The sequence below is a fragment of the Melospiza georgiana genome, chromosome 19 (genome assembly GCF_028018845.1).
Source record: "Melospiza georgiana isolate bMelGeo1 chromosome 19, bMelGeo1.pri, whole genome shotgun sequence".
In the NCBI taxonomy this organism is placed as follows: domain Eukaryota; kingdom Metazoa; phylum Chordata; class Aves; order Passeriformes; family Passerellidae; genus Melospiza; species Melospiza georgiana.
Genome location: NC_080448.1, coordinates 10,962,214 through 10,977,832, shown reverse-complemented (window position 1 = coordinate 10,977,832; position 15,619 = coordinate 10,962,214). Strand labels below are relative to the sequence as shown.

The 15,619-nt window shown below is 44.5% G+C and overlaps 1 protein-coding gene across 2 annotated transcripts in view; it reads right to left on the bottom strand.

Moving 5' to 3' along the window:
• Positions 1-15,619, bottom strand: part of CLTC (clathrin heavy chain) — a 30,015-nt gene that overhangs the window by 11,638 nt on the left and 2,758 nt on the right. For both annotated transcript variants that reach the window (XM_058037341.1, XM_058037342.1), the window contains exons 2-16: positions 10,911-11,118; positions 8,569-8,837; positions 8,092-8,253; positions 7,231-7,344; positions 6,691-6,864; positions 5,878-6,075; positions 5,049-5,249; positions 4,342-4,494; positions 3,923-4,045; positions 3,605-3,742; positions 3,352-3,516; positions 3,083-3,263; positions 2,581-2,744; positions 797-922; positions 108-250 (exon numbers count right to left, since the gene is read on the bottom strand). In XM_058037341.1, the coding sequence (XP_057893324.1) occupies positions 108-250; positions 797-922; positions 2,581-2,744; positions 3,083-3,263; positions 3,352-3,516; positions 3,605-3,742; positions 3,923-4,045; positions 4,342-4,494; positions 5,049-5,249; positions 5,878-6,075; positions 6,691-6,864; positions 7,231-7,344; positions 8,092-8,253; positions 8,569-8,837; positions 10,911-11,118 (2,519 nt within the window). The remainder of the gene's footprint in view (positions 1-107; positions 251-796; positions 923-2,580; positions 2,745-3,082; positions 3,264-3,351; positions 3,517-3,604; positions 3,743-3,922; positions 4,046-4,341; positions 4,495-5,048; positions 5,250-5,877; positions 6,076-6,690; positions 6,865-7,230; positions 7,345-8,091; positions 8,254-8,568; positions 8,838-10,910; positions 11,119-15,619) is intronic.

Here is a 15,619-nt window from a genome sequence, read left to right as displayed (position 1 = left end):
GCTTCTGCTTGTGTCAGTACCAGCTTTAGCTGTGTGACATGCACTGATGGATAAGCAGCAAGCACTGCCAGACTGGAATTGGTAAGAGACTTGTAGAAGTTTAATACCTGTTTCTTTTCTCAACCTCTGCAACAAGTTCATCAGTTGAAAATTGACCTCTGACTACAAGGATGAGGTTCTTGATCACATCTTCAGAGCAATCCACATCAAGCAGTCCCCCAATAACAACAGGCAGACGGCTGGGATTGACCTGCACAGGAGCATTTAAAGAGGTCAGGATGCTGTCAGGGAGCAAGGGCAGGCAATGCATATCCTCAGAATTCCACTTGTTAAGATTGACCCCATCTTCCCACCTTTACTCCCAGCCTCCTAAGGTTCTGAAAAAGCTTGAAAGTCAATTCTTCAGTCAGCAGGTGTTCCCACCCCAGCCCAGTGGCTCACTTAGCTCCCACAGGAAGAGCTCCTGAGCAATCCACTTTGTCCCTGCAGGAAGTTAAAAGGAAAACTTCCCCTTCTCCCCACTCCAAAATACTGAGACTTAAAATCACCTCAACAACTCCAAAGTTATTCTACCAAGTGGCACATGAGTGGGAGTTACTGCTTAACCTGACTGAAGAACGAGACCTGACTCACATCAGGGTTAATTTACTGGAGGCCACTAATTAACCACTTAAATGTCATTTTCAGGTACAAATCTGTTTGCACAATACTTAAAGATGATGCCTGTAATTGTACATGATACTGTAAAAACTGATCAATTTGACTCACTGAAGCCAAGGGGCAAGCTGTCACCTACCTTCTGTACATAAATCTCAATATATTTCTGGAGATTATTTCTATACAAATACAGCACCAAGTCGTGCACAAAGTCAAAGCGGTCGCACACAATGATGAGAGGCAGCTGGTCAGTGAGTTTAGCTTCCTAGAAAGAGAAGAGCTTTAGTAATTTGCTTTTGCTCTTGGACTTAAGCAGACAAATAATACAGTCACTTAAACTGTCAAAGCAGCTGAATTTGGAAAGCCAATCTCAACAGTCAACCAAATAATGACAGCTTGTTGTTCAGCTAATTGTTTGCAAGATGTAAAGTGAGAGCACTCACACCCACTGCAGGGAGTGAGGAGCAAGAAGCTTTTTGGAGTTTAACCCTGCTCCTTTGCATGGCAGACTCTACAGAGTTTTACAACACAATACAACTATTACAAGCCTAGGCTATAGAGAATATTTTTGGTTGCCACTGGTGTTTGGTGTGCAGGATTAGCACTCTGGGATTTCAAAAGAAATTTAACCATGACTAGATTAAGTTGTGGTTGGTAATGTAAAACTTAGATACAGAATTAACTCTGAGTGCCATGTGTCATGTGATACCTCCTAACTATGGATTTAGAGAACAGTAAGAATTAAGCTCTATAGCAGTACTACTTAAACTGCTTACCAGATTAATTATCTAAAAGCATTCCAACTTTCAGCATAAGGTTACAATGGTTACAGTACAGAAGCTTAGTCTATGTGGCAGACAGTATTCCGGATGCATATTTCAGATCACTTATTCCAACATGCACATCCCAGAATATAATCCTACATATAAATTACACTTAAGGACTTTACACAGGGAGGCCTGTACTGGGAGATTTACCTGGTACATGTCCTGCACATTCCAGACATGGAACAGCACAAAAAACAATAACTTTCATCAGGAGTTTGACAGCTTGATAACATATCTTAGGTGGCTTGATCAAATGACATACCTTACACCTCGGTGACACCAGGTTAGTTTTAGAGAATTCTCTTGGGAAGAGTTTTGCCATCTTCAGATATGATCAGCAAAATCTAAGACTATGCTATGTAACCAACAAACATGAAGGCAGGAAATGTTCCCAGATAAAGTTTTCCCCTCCCACATGGTTCCTAAGGTATTTCTCAGTGTTGTGTCTGTCAATAAGCTGACTACTAAGACTACAGAACCTGAACTTTGAGCACAGCATCCTTCCCTACTCTCCAGCAATGCTCTGCATCAGTCAGGATATTTCCCACTGACTGGCATCTCCCAGCAGAGCTAAACCATGGCTCACCTGGCTGAAATTTCATGTGTAGGAGAGTAAGATCAGCCCTGAATCTGAAAGCATTTATGGAATGAACTGACTCTTTTCATCTGTTGTTTCTGTAGTTGCTCAGTTGGAGTTGATTACACTATAAATAAGCATTAAGTTATCAACTCATTTGGCACTATGGGTGTTCTCAAGTTAAGCAAACTGTTTCCTATTTTATAGCAGACATTTTTAACAAGTTCTAGGTAAGCTGGTACATTTACTACAGGTTAAGAGTTCAAACCAGATTAACCTTAGCAAGAACAGTGAGGAACTGACCTGATTCTTATTTTTTAGACAATATTCCAGGCTCAGACTTCATTAGGAGGTACTGTCAACATGGCAGATACCTCAGGTTTGAGGACACTTGGATCCTTAAGTGCAAAGGTTACAACTCATCTGTTTTCACAGAGCTGCCTCATTTCACTAGTGACATACCATATTTTGTCAGAACCCCCAACAGCCCCAGACATTCCAGTGTTACCCAAACATTACCTTGAGGAAGTTTTTAACACGTTCTGGATCATAGCAGTTGCTTTCCCTGCAGATTCTTTCCACTTCTTTAATTTGTCCTGTCTTGCATGCAGCTTGAATGTACTTGAAGTGCACATCTGGATCCTGGCTGAAGTTTACAATGGAGCCCAGGAAATAAAACAAACCTGCAGAGAAACAGTAAACACATTATTTGCTGGTCTCAATTAAAAATACAAATCCCAAAGGCTACAGAAATTAAAGGCACCCATTTTGGACAAAGGCAAGAGGCCAGCATTCTAGGTTTTTCTAGATCTCCAAACATTTTCCAGGATTTCAGAAAAACAAATTATGCAACTGAATAGTGGTATCCACCCTAAACAGGGAAACTTGAAAGTTTAGATCTGTTTCAACACAGTTTGAGGCCTAAATACTTAAGCTGATTATGGCTTTCTAGATTTCAGCAGACAGACACACACCTGTAACGAGGTGAGCAACAGCTCCTCTTGCAGAAGTACAGACTCACCTTCAAAGCTCTTGAAGGACTCAAAGAGCTCAATGAGTGACTGTGTTGACAGCTGTTCGTGGTATTTGGAAGCCACCTGGACACAGATCTGCAGGTTCTGACGGATGTTAGCGGACAGCATCGCACGCAGACACTCCAGAGAGTCTTCTACTGACAAGGACCCAAAATAATTCACTAACCACTGCAAAAACACATAAGGCATCTTAGACCTGAGCAAAGAGCAGTTATTAGAGGCAGGATTTGCAGGTGCAGGGTGTTTGATGCCTTACCTCAGGGTTGAGGAGGTGAGTGTGAACCACGGCACGCTTGATGTCGTAGAGGTCTGTGAAGTGCTCGAGTGCTCTCTGCAGCAAACCAGCCTTCTCACACAGCTGAGCTATGTGAGCCCGGTCATAGTGAGTAAACATTTGGTTTCCCAGGATGGCATCTGCAACCTGGAAGGAACAGGGAACATTTTCACTCAGTTCCTGAGCACTCCCAGCAGTGTTTGCCATGTCCAGCTGCAGGGAGTCTGAGCAGTACCTGAGGGGCGTGCATGAGGTTCATCTCAAGTAAACGTGTTTGCAGGGGACCTTCTGAGGGACGATTATTCTTCAGTGCATCCAGCAGAAAGGCTGTACATTGCTGGATTAAATTATATTCCATAAAGACATCCACAATCTGCAAAACAAAAAAAAAAAAAAAAAAAAGGAAAGAAATTTAGGTTTTTGATTAGGAACTGGAAGTATATTTAAGCATCAATAGCTAAATCCAAACTCATTGCTCTGATGGTTTGAGCAGGGCTCCTCTTACCAATCTAATGCTTTGAAGTCAACATTTCACAGCAATAAAGTTATTTACCTGAGTTATATCTGCAAGAGGCTCTTCATCTTGAACGAGCATTTGTGCAAACTGCTGTCCTTGATCAGGGCTGATTCTCATTACATTCCTCAGCAAAAAGATCCAGTCTGGAGTATATCCAACCTGAGAAGATGATGGAAAGTGAGAACTCAGCAAGAGCACCACACATCTTGGTAAATACAGAGCTCAGTCAAAGCTACTGTCAGATTACACAACCCAGCCAGGATTTCCTCTTTTGGAAAAGGCTACATGGGGAAGTAGGGAAAGATCCATGTGTGAAGTCTAACAGTAGCTATTCATGAAAAACTTGAGGCAAAAGTAAATACTGTACAGGCTCTCAGATTCCCCCCAGTTACTTTGGAACATGCACTAGCTATTATTAAATACAGGACAGATAGAGCAATTAAATTTTCTCTCACCTTCTTAGCATACAAAACAATCTTCTGGACTTGTCCTGTTTCAGCAAAACACTGGATGACCTTGTTTGGAACGTTGGCTCTCAGATAGACACTAAGTGCTAGCGTGGGATCCACAGATTTCACAAGGTCTCCCAGCTCCTCCGAGCACTCCAGCTGCTCACAAACAGAAATGCAGTCAGCCCACCCTGGGAGTGCCATGATGAGATGCTCTACCACCCTCTTCCTCATTTCTCTTCCTTTTGGACTTCAAAAAATTAAGCCCCAGGTGGACAGCCTGAGCTGACTCTCCCAGCAGGGCTCTAGTGGGCTCAGCTCCTCACGCTCTACAGCAGTTCAATGAATTTTCAGAGCCAGAACTGGGTGACACATTGTACCAGCGTGTCTCCCCAATTAATTACACAGCTGTAACCACAGCTCACAGCACTTGCAGTCAGTTTCCAACGGACTGGTTTGGCAAAGCCCAGCAGCAGCTCAGAGCTTTCCATGCTCTGCACAGCCTGCTGTGATTTTAAATGCAGAATGAGTGAGAATTGATCAATTCCCTTGCAGTAGTTTGAGTCATAGTGACAGGTAGAGTGAGCACCTACTGCTCAGCTGTTTGCTGTCACTGCTGAGCTCCCAGCTGAATTTTCCTGGGAAGGGGGGAAGCTGTCAGGCAGTGCTGTTCCTTCCCCCCACACCTCTGAAAGTATCAATCCCAAACTCACCTTATCTTCTTTTAACCATTTTTCCAGGAGCTGCTTGCGGCCCTGCTGGAGCACTGGTCTGCAGAGCTCCAGTGACTCATACTTGTTCAGCTGCCCTTGGTCCAGCAGAATGCCAAAATACTGCAGGAGAGGGGAAGTCTGCCCTGGCTGAGCTGGAACACTCTGGAACCGGCGTATGGTGTCTGGAGTACGCAGGATTCCCTGCCAGAGAGAGAGAGAGAGAGATCCACTTCAATTTTCTGCTGTTGTGGCTTGGCAAGAGCTTCTCCAGGAAGCTGGAGGTAATGTCACTGTAGCTGTCACAAGCATTTCTATGTTTTGCCAGCCCAGAATGTCAGGAGCAATATGGCTGAACACCAGCTCAGACACTGAGATGCTTTGACAGAAAATGTGCTATAATAACCCATTATACTTATTTCAGTAGCAATGCAGATTTAAGTTCAGAATTAGGACACGCTTGGCCTTGCAAGCAAGTTCCTCTCATCTGAATTTAGCTTAGCCTGGGTTTTTTATCCTGTTTCCAGGTGCACCCTTCAGCTAGAGGTTGTCTTTTCACAGACACTTTTTTGCATCACTAGAGAAGTAAAGGTGAGTACCAGAAATGTTATGAATCATAGCCATTAGTTCATCATTTACTCCTCCCTTCCTCTGTGGGCTTTACAAACTCCAAGATCATCCAGCTTGCAATCACTGTCATCACCCAAGGTACCTGTGAAGCACCAAACTACCTTGGGACATGAGCAGTAACAAGACTCTGCCCCTGCCACTAGAAAAATTCACTGAGCTATCCTGAAGCCAGTAGAGTTCAGTGCTATTGTGAACACTTTACCTTTGGGGCATTAGCTGCCACTTTTGCTGCCTCTGAGTAGTTCCCTTGTGCAAAGAGTGCATTGAATTTCCTGGCAAAGAGCTCCTCGGCCCCCGCCAGGTTGTTGCGGACAGCCATCCGTAGCGCCAGGTCAGGGTTCTGCAGCACGTTTGTGATGTAGGGAATGATGTTCTCCTCTTCCACACACACTGACAGCACCTGGAGAAACCACCAGGGGAAACATCCAGTTAGCCCAAGTGTCAAAAGTGAGCCAAAGGCTAAGGTAACTTCTGAGAGGAAAGTTAGGGTATTCATGGAAAGTTTTTCATCCCTTGATAACTCATAATTATCATTTTATTAAAGAGGCCTCTGGTCAGAATGAACCAATGTCATCCATTGTCTGCATCAAAGCAGGCAATTAACAGTTTAATTGAAGTATCTGCAGAGGCAGAAACACAGAAATACAATGGATCTTTCAGGGATACAGGGATCTTTCTAAAACTCAATGTCTTAGGTAATCAATCCTAGAGGATACCAGGAACAAATCTGCTCTATATTCCCCATGTTCAACAAACAATCCACCCAAAATCAGTGTGGGCTAAAGGCATGGCTGTACAATGTGAGTAACTTGTTCATAAAGTACTTAAGTATGGAGATAGAACAGCACATTTATTTTGGGGCACACAACACTGTCAGACCCCACATGCTCTGAGCAGAGTTCAAAGTGAACATTTCTGGAAACTGAATTTTTATTCATAGACATGAACCCTGCAGTGCAACATGAAGAGCCAGTGGGATCAGCTAAGAAGTGGCTTCCAGGCCAAGTTTCCTTACCTGTCCCTTTCTGTTGACCCCAATAATTCCAGCTGTTGCTTCATGCTGTGCAGTAACAAAAATGGTCTCTCCACTGATCCTGTTCATGTAGATACAGGTGCCAGTTTCCAGGTCATACAAGTGGATGTAGCCATACTTTGTTATGAGGAACACCACGTCATGCTTGTCACTGATCTGCAAAACAGAAATAGATTACTCAAATTTGGCACTGGATAAATGAGTTGGTGCTTTTGGAACAGCTGGGCCATTTCAGGACAGCCAGAAGTGCTGTTTTATTTTTACTTGAGTACTATCACAGCAGAATGACGTTTGAAGAGCTTGAAAAGCAGTTAAAACATATGGATATTTCTTCTATAAATAAGAACATGCTGCCTTTGAATGCTGCTTGCCTCCACCTTTACTTTCCCACTACTGAAGCAGGAGCAGCAGCCACACCAGTCCCACCAGTTTAGGCCCACATTAAGTAGCTGGCTCCCAGTGCCCTCCCTGCTCCTGTCACATCCACCCAGAGAAGCTGCAGACCTTTTGCAGCTGTCATACCTGCATAGCAACAGGAAAGTCACTTTGTGCTTCAGGAGGGAAGAAGACATCCACAGCTTTCTTTGGAAAGGGCTGATTCCCAGTGGGTGGTGTGCCAACCTCAATGATATGCAGCTGTGCAAGAGATAAGATTAATTCTTGAAACTAATTTATTTAACAATAGATTCAACAATGAAATTACAGCAGCTCTCTTGCTGCTCAGCCTTAATTCCAGGTTTATGCAAAGACAAACTAAGTTAATCTTCCTAAATATTTTCACTGGCTAAAGGTGTGGCACCTGGTGTTCATGTACCAGTTAAATATGATCTTTAGTTACCTCTAATTACTTGGAAGTCTCAGGATTCAGTAAGGTTACTTTAGATGCAATCTTTTAACTTGGTTCACATTCTGCAGAGACAGTTCTGAAGATGTTTCTCTGAATCTAGCTCTGGTTTTGCTGTAACTCACATAATTCCAGCATTCACATGGGATCATTATTTAGCCCTGCAACACTATTGCTTTACTTTTTTTTTTTATTTCCATCCAATAACTTGGAAATTATTTGAGTCTGATACCAGGGATCAGCATCAAAGAAAGATTACCACAGCTTTTCCCTCAAGTTCAGCCTGTGAAGCTGAGAGTCACATGTTTCAAGCAGCTAACTGGGCTGGTCATGACATGCCACTTAACTTCTCCACTCACAGATTCTTGCTACACCAGGTAGTCCAAGCTCTGCATGCACCACATGTCATATCCAGACTGACACAGTCCTTCACTTTCTTCCTTAAATGCAACTTTTTGCATTAAACCACTTGTTCTCCTGGAAGCAGAGAACCAGGGTGAGTCACTAAAGATTACAATATGTTTAGAACCAAGCCTTACCTTACCCCCAGCTTGCCCTCTTACTGCAAAACAGAAGAGAGTGGATTCTTCAGCATTCCCTTCCATCTTGAACTGTGCAAAGCTGGCTGCATGTCCCTCGATGGGCTGGGACACTTTTCTGTCCACAGAGTACAGCTGCATTGCCCCCACTACACGGTTTTGCTACACAAAAAAGAACAAGTGTCAGGAAAAACAGGCACTGTGACAGTAATTTAATTTAATATTGGTCAATATGCTGCCATTTAAAGCTTCCTCTTACAACAGCATCACTTCAGACTCTTGTCACTTCAGACTAGTGTTCATATCATTACAAATCCAATTATAGCAATGTGAGATTTTCAGTTACACTTAAGTTTGTTATTTGAAGATTGAGATGAGCAATTAAGTTTAATAAAACAAACAGATCAGTCCTGCTCCTGTAGAAGGAGACAACAAGACAATCTCTGGGGTTTGCCCACCTTCCTGGAGGTAAAGTACCTGAGCAGATATTCCAGTCAGCAGGAGCCATTTCTGCTTGGCATCAGTTCTGTAGTTGATGATCTGGCAGCCAGCGAGGCTGGAGTGGCGATCAAACATCTTCACAGGCTGGGACTCGCCCTCCATGCTCCAGTGGTACACGGCGTTATCCGTCACGAGGGCAACGGTGTTCAGAGAGATCCACTTCCAGAAGGTGACATCATCTGTCATGGTGTGAGCCTTCATCTTGCTCTTCATCTCAATGTTAAAGATTTGCAGCGTTTTCCCAGCTAGAAGACACAGTGGTGTTAGGCACAGGACAGAGTTGCACTAGGACATCAAACCCTGGGGACTTCCTTCAAGAAAAAGCTGCTCTACACTGGCAGACCTTCAGGGATCAGCCTCCACTTGGCAGCAGACCACACTCCTGGGGCTGATTTTACTGATTTGCCACTACTGAGCAATCAAACAGATGTGGAGAATGGGTTGGTAGGAGACAAAAGCTTCAGCCACACAAATGGGTTGGAGGATACTTCACACACACCAACACCAGGTCACAGTCATGCTGAGGCTCCTTGGAGCTCTGAGGGAAGCTGTCAGTGGCATTTAAAGCTATGTCCACATCTGTTTTAAGTATTAAAAGGGCACAACATGGAACAGTCAGGTTGGCAGAGGGCTTTTGTAATTCAGGCTAATTAACCAAAACCTTGGGGTTGCACTAATGGGATACACAGCTACTGACTGCAAACCAGACTGACAGGAACTGTGCAGGGCAAGGAATCTAGGGACCAACACAAGCTCTAGAAGGCAAGAGGAAAAGTTCTCCAAATACATAGAATGGTGCATACAAACATCCTGAACAGCCACCTGCAGTCAAATCTACCAGTTTGTATAACACAGTGGCCTAAGAAATGATTTCTTCCTGTTGAGAAGATAAGAAAAGTTCTGACAGTTCTATTACTTATAGGAGAGAATTATTTAAGCACACATTAGTGTAGCCCAGGAGGAATAGGAAAGATCCCATAAAAGTGGATGCAGGCCAGAAAATCTGCTACAGTTAGTAACTGTAGGCCAGCTTGAGGAAGTCACAGTGCCACAGAGGCAAGTGCCTGCACTCACCAAGGACTGATTTAGCTCAAAGCCATTAGCTCAGCAATTGATGCAAGATGCTGAGTGAGGAGTTTCTCCAGAATTTGGAGAAATCTCTCTACTACAGAGTTACTCAGGCTACAGGCAGCAGTTTGTTTCCACATCTAGTGCAGCTGGAGCTTTAGGGTCAAGGGAGAGGACATTCAGGTAACACATTCCTACATGCTAGGCAAGGTGTATTACAAGGCAAAATCTAGACTTGAGTCAAAGGGGTCAGTCCTGTTCATAAAAAGCTCAGTATCAAGATCCCAGTGATTCAAGTACACTTTGGGTTCTTGAATGGATTAATTTTGGGAATCTTAGGGTTTCCCTTGTTTGGGAGGGCACAGAAACCTCTGACTTTTAGGCCTTCAGTTGCTTAAACACCACTGTTCAGCCATGTGCACCATAAATCTGAGCCATTTTATTCTGCTTTTTCTTGTCATAAGACACAACAGGTACTAGGTACAGTCAATTGAGGTAACTCACCATCTGCACACACAAGAAAGCATTAAAGTTGTGACAAAACAGTAGCACAGTATTAAAGGCAAAGTTAGGTAACATTGGATACATACAAATCTTTCCATTAGCAATACATGCATTTCTAGAGTGACTGCACTTTAAGCTTTTTGGGCCTCTGAGGGGAAGAGATGGACATTTCTGGAAACTCCAGAGGAATGCTTGTTCTCTGTAACATCAGAGATACCAAGCTGGCTGACCTTGTACTTCCTTCACCACACAAGTCTTCCCTGCATAATTTTACTCCTCTTATCACTGCCTGATACAATAAAAATGCACTGGACTCTTTCAGCAAGGCCAAACCAAGGCCTTCAGGAATGTTTGTCCCCCCTTCCCAGCCTTAGTTTTCCTGTCTCTAAGGAAAGGTTTAGTTGATCTAAGAGTTATACTCTTAGATCAGGTCTCACTTCCCTCTAACATGATTCCTTAAAGGCCAAACTTGCCTTCCAGCTCTCCCTGCTCAAAGCTGCAGCATTTGGACTGAAGGAAAAAACTCATCCTAATCATCAGCAAAATAGCAGGACACTCAGCTGAAGCTCCCTGCCCAGCTGCCTCCAGAAGGGCTGAAAATGCATTCAGCTTAAGCTCCCATTAAGCTGTGGGAAATTGCTGCAGGATCCTCCCACACAAATTACCTGGGAGAGCTCAGTCCCTCACAAACTAGCTCTACAGCAAGCTCTCCATCCACTCCAGCAGCCCTTTAGCAGAACTCATACCTTTCAGTGCAATGACTTTACTGGCAGGGTTCATGATAGCACTGTCAGCTGAAATTGGTCTCCTGATGGGGTTGCTGGGGTCGTTCATGTCAATGATCACCACTTGAGCCTGCTCTCCTACTTTCTCTCTGATGCAGATGAATTTGTCAGACTCCATGGTCAGAGTGCTGAACCCAATGTTTGCTGGGTTGATGCCCAAACTTTGGAGCTGGAAGAGAATAAAAAGGTTTAACATTATTACCTTGGTATAGCCACAAGCAGCTTTTGTGAATGTCACAGGAAATATCAGACTTTGCTTTATCTGGTGACAAACAGCAATGCTACCCCAAACCTGCACAACACAAAATGTTGCACAATTTCATCTAAAGCCAGCAGGCTTCCTGGAGAAGCATTCAAGCACTTGTATCTTGTCTTCAAGGTCCATTTACAACTTATCCATTAAGAACTCAATCTTTGAGCCCCCTCACATGGCTTAAAGCACTCTGAACTCACCATACTGGACCTGCAGCCTCAGCCCTCACTCTCCCCAGCCCTCCTCCCTGAGCTCATCCACTGCCTTTGGCAGCTATCACTATTTCAAGCTTAACACCACACGTGAGGTGTCTGAGCTTTATCTCCATCCCTGTGCAGCTAAAAAAAGCTGCCTGTCTAGCAATTAGCCCAGGCCTGTCTCGCAGCAGCAGGCACAGCTGGGCACTGCTGAAATCACCAATGGCCCTGTTTGACACAGGAGTTATCAATAAACCACTTCCTTCTCTGAGCCACAGCCTGCTCCCCTAAGCCTTGCAATGCCCACATTTCTTGTACAGCTTGCAACAAAACATTTCAGTTAACAGCACTTAGCAAAGCCCCTGCATGAGGAGGATAATCAGTAGGGAAACAAAGTTGATTGCATTTTTAACACCAAAAATGCAGCCATGGTCACATCACACCGATATTCCAGCTTGTCCACCTTGAGAACCCCAGTTTTCTTCTATGAGAAGAACTATCAGCTCTAATATTCTGGTATTTTTCTTTCTGGAAGACCTTCAAGCCCAAGATGCCCCAAGAAGGGCGAGACCTTCCAAGGCATTTTAGGCTGATTGTGCTGGTTTGGAGCTCTCAGCTCTTATCAGCTGTGCTCTGAGGCAGCTCCAGGGAGGCCATGCCCCAGCTGCTCTGCTCCTGCCTGTTTGCAGCTCCTGATAAAGAGGGTTTGACTCCACTTCCCCTTTGCCCAGGCTCTGCAACAGCACATGTGAGGAACAAGTAACATCTGAGCCGTGGCACAGCAAGTTAACCAAGCCAGCCTCACAGAAATCACTTGGATGGATGATGTAGATTATGCAGAGAATATTTTGACAATAAAGTCAGGTGACAGCATGTGACAGCTATTAAAAAAATAAAAATCAAACCCTAACTCATTAACAGGTCAGAACTCTTTTACTCAGATTTAGGCAAGTGTTTGAGGTCCAGCATCCCAGAAGCTGACCCCACATTCTCCAGCCATTTAGAAGATTTTAGATTCAAGCTCAGAAGTCCCTTTCACACTTTGAGCAGTGTCCTCCAGACCTGGCAATTGTACCTGAGCTAGGCAGGGTTATACACAAGCCAATCACACCCCTGCAGGGAGGGAAGGGCTGGAGATGTGGGAGTTTGATCTGGTGGAGCTGCAGTGACTTACTGGGACGTGGCATTTCCTTTGCTAGGGCTGCAGGCTTAGCAAGTGCCAAATCATTTATCAAGCACTCAATTTCCTCGTTAATTTGGTAGAGGGGGTGGCTGCAGAGAGCCAAGCAGGCAATAACTCACAGGGTGAAACCAGAACAAATCAGAGCAGCAAGTCCAAGCAGATGGCAGGACCTCTTAGGGAGGTCTAGACAAAACCACCACAGCAAAGGTGCTTGGATACTGCAAGGCAGATTTACCTTAATCCACAGCAAACTGCCATCTGCTCGTGCAGCTCTGAGGCTCTGACCCAGGTGGGACATGGGAGACTTTTACAATTTCTGTTATCAAAGATGAGGTATTTCTTTGCAAAGATTTAGAAGATTGGCACAGGAGCTCTGAAGAAGTTTTCTGATGGAGATGCAACCATCTCAAGGTCTCTAAGTCCACAAACTCCTCCTGCCAACATTTCATCTTTCATCTCAACAAACCAAGTGCATGAACCACGTCTGCTTCAAGGCTCAGGAAATTGACTCTGACAGAGACAATCTCTGTGTTTGGTTACACAAGAGTGTCACCAGCCAGGAGTGGCACTTCCTTGCCCAGCTGGTGAATTTCTGGGCTGCACAGAACTCCTGAGCACAGATCATTCCCTGGAATATCGGTTGTTTTCCTGCCCAAACAGGCTGAAGTTCAGGTGAGTGAGGCAGGCATGTTTATAAAGCTAAGCAAAGCAAACAGAGATGAAGATTACTGTTAGGAAACGTGACAGCAAATATTTCTTTGAAGGCTTTTATTCTGAAAATTTCAATACTATTCCATGTACAAACCCAGGAGCTGAACTACAACTAAGGAGTACAGATTTTCTATTACAAAGGGAAAGACCCCCAAGTATTTTATGCTGCACCAAGTCTACTACATTTCACTGATTCATAAACAAAAAAAAAGGAATTTCAGACATTGCTATATTTTACTACAAAACCCACTTCCTTGGCTTTTAAGCAGATATGAAAGCAGAACTTGCTAACAGTCCTTGGGCAACTGATTTACAGTTGGGAGTTATTTTACAGCACCGTTTGTTGGAAAGATCAGTTGCACCAGACTCCTGCTAGGAATAAAGTGTTCTGTGAAAGAGCTGCTCCAGTAGAGTGGAACCATGACACAGACTGTCAGGGACAGCAGCAACTCCTGTGTTCAGCAGTCCCCAAAGGACTCATCTCACCCAGGATCAGATACTTCAGTCACTTGCAGGCTCTGCTGAACCCTGGAATTCTGTGATGGCATTTATCTGAGCAGCCCTGAGATGTGAGTCATTGTAACGTTGTAAGGCAGTGGCTGATTACCAGAATTGTTTTTTCACTGCAAGATAATTCAAGTGCATTCTTGGTAACTTAGCCAGAGAAGTTGTCACATGTGTAGGACATCAAACTGAATGGTAAAAGTGCTGACAGGAGTCTCTTTGTTGACCCCTTCCTGTAATGTTCCCTTTCTTGTGGCAGTCTGCTTAGTTGTCAGATCATTTCTCCTTGCCTGTGAGGAAGGGCACGAAGTGCTGAGCACACATTTCACCTCAGCTCTCACACCCAACAGGATGCAAGCACTGCTCTGTGGCCACCAGCAGCTGCTCAGCCCCTGCCCAGAGACTCCTTATCTGCATGCTGCTGGAAATCACAAAGCTGGAAAATGCCACTAAACTGGAAAATACCCATATTTTTGAGAAGCACTTCAGTGTGCAATGAATCATATTTAGCTCTATCCCAGGCCATGCTTTCCTAGGCTTTGACTGACCAAGGCAGACACTTGAGCTGCTCTTTTCATTCCACAGACCAAAGTTCAGCAGAGCAAACATCAGCCACACAGAACCATTTGTGTTTGTGATGCTCTCTTAGTTATCCCTGCAGTTCTGAGAGTCCCACAGCCAGTCCATGGCAAAGTACTCCATATTCACCAGTGCAAGGTAAGAGTTACAGCCTGTGGCAGCCTAGGAAGTCGTGTTTCCAACAGATAAGGAGATTCAAGAGCTCTCCTGTTTCTATATCCTTCCTATTCTCTGCCTCCCCCCCAGCAGGCTGAGGCAGCACCCTCCCTCAGCAGCCAGGCCGTGCTGTGGGACTGTCCCAGTGCCCCCAGTGAGGCTGGACCTGCTGGCACTGGGGCTCAGAGCCCCTGATCCCACTCCTCCTTTGGGCTGAGCCCAGCCCCAGCAGCAAACACAAACCACGGCAGCAGGGCCCTGCACTCAGTGCCTGGGAGGGACGTGCCCAGCACAGCTCATAAACTGCTTAACTCAGTGCTGCTATCCAATTAGCTGAGACACACACACAATCCCTCTCACTTCCATTCTCTCTTACGTATTTCCCCTCTGTAGGAATACTCCAAAATCACTAAGAAGCAAAGAGCAAGAATCCCACCAAAACAGCATTAGGCACCACAGTTCTCTAATTTCTGACTTGCACTGTCACAGAGGATGTAACTGCTCCCAACTAATGCTGTTACAGCAGAGATTTGTGGTTTAGGCTGCATTAAACTCCCTGTCAGCACAATACATGGAACAATTTTGCTGTTTGTCATATTTAGAGCAAACAACTGAATTTATATATTTCGTTCTATGATTCCTTGGCTGTCCTGTTTTATTCTCTGGCCCAGCTGTGATTCCAAGAGCCATCCCAGCACCACCACAGCAGAACAGCACAGCTGCCATTCAGGTTTGCTCCATCAATGAACAATAAATACAAACCCCCTTTTCCTAGGGTTAAAAAAGCACTTCTGTCCTGGTATCGAGTGCACAGCCTGAGCTGGTAGTTTTCTCTATATTGTTTTACAAAAATATTTCAATTCAGAAGAATATTTATTAATGCCTTAACTCAGTACAGCAGCGGGCCTGCTCCAAGTTCAGTATTTATATATTTCAGGGTAGTGTGGTTAAATTAAGTGGCAATCACAGTTCATCACCTGCTAATTAGTCTGGTTCCTTCTCACTCATCAAGAACTTGTCCTCTTAGAAAAGCTCCACTGACCCACCACAGTAAGCAGCTGTTTTCAGGAATCCCTGAAGCCTGGAT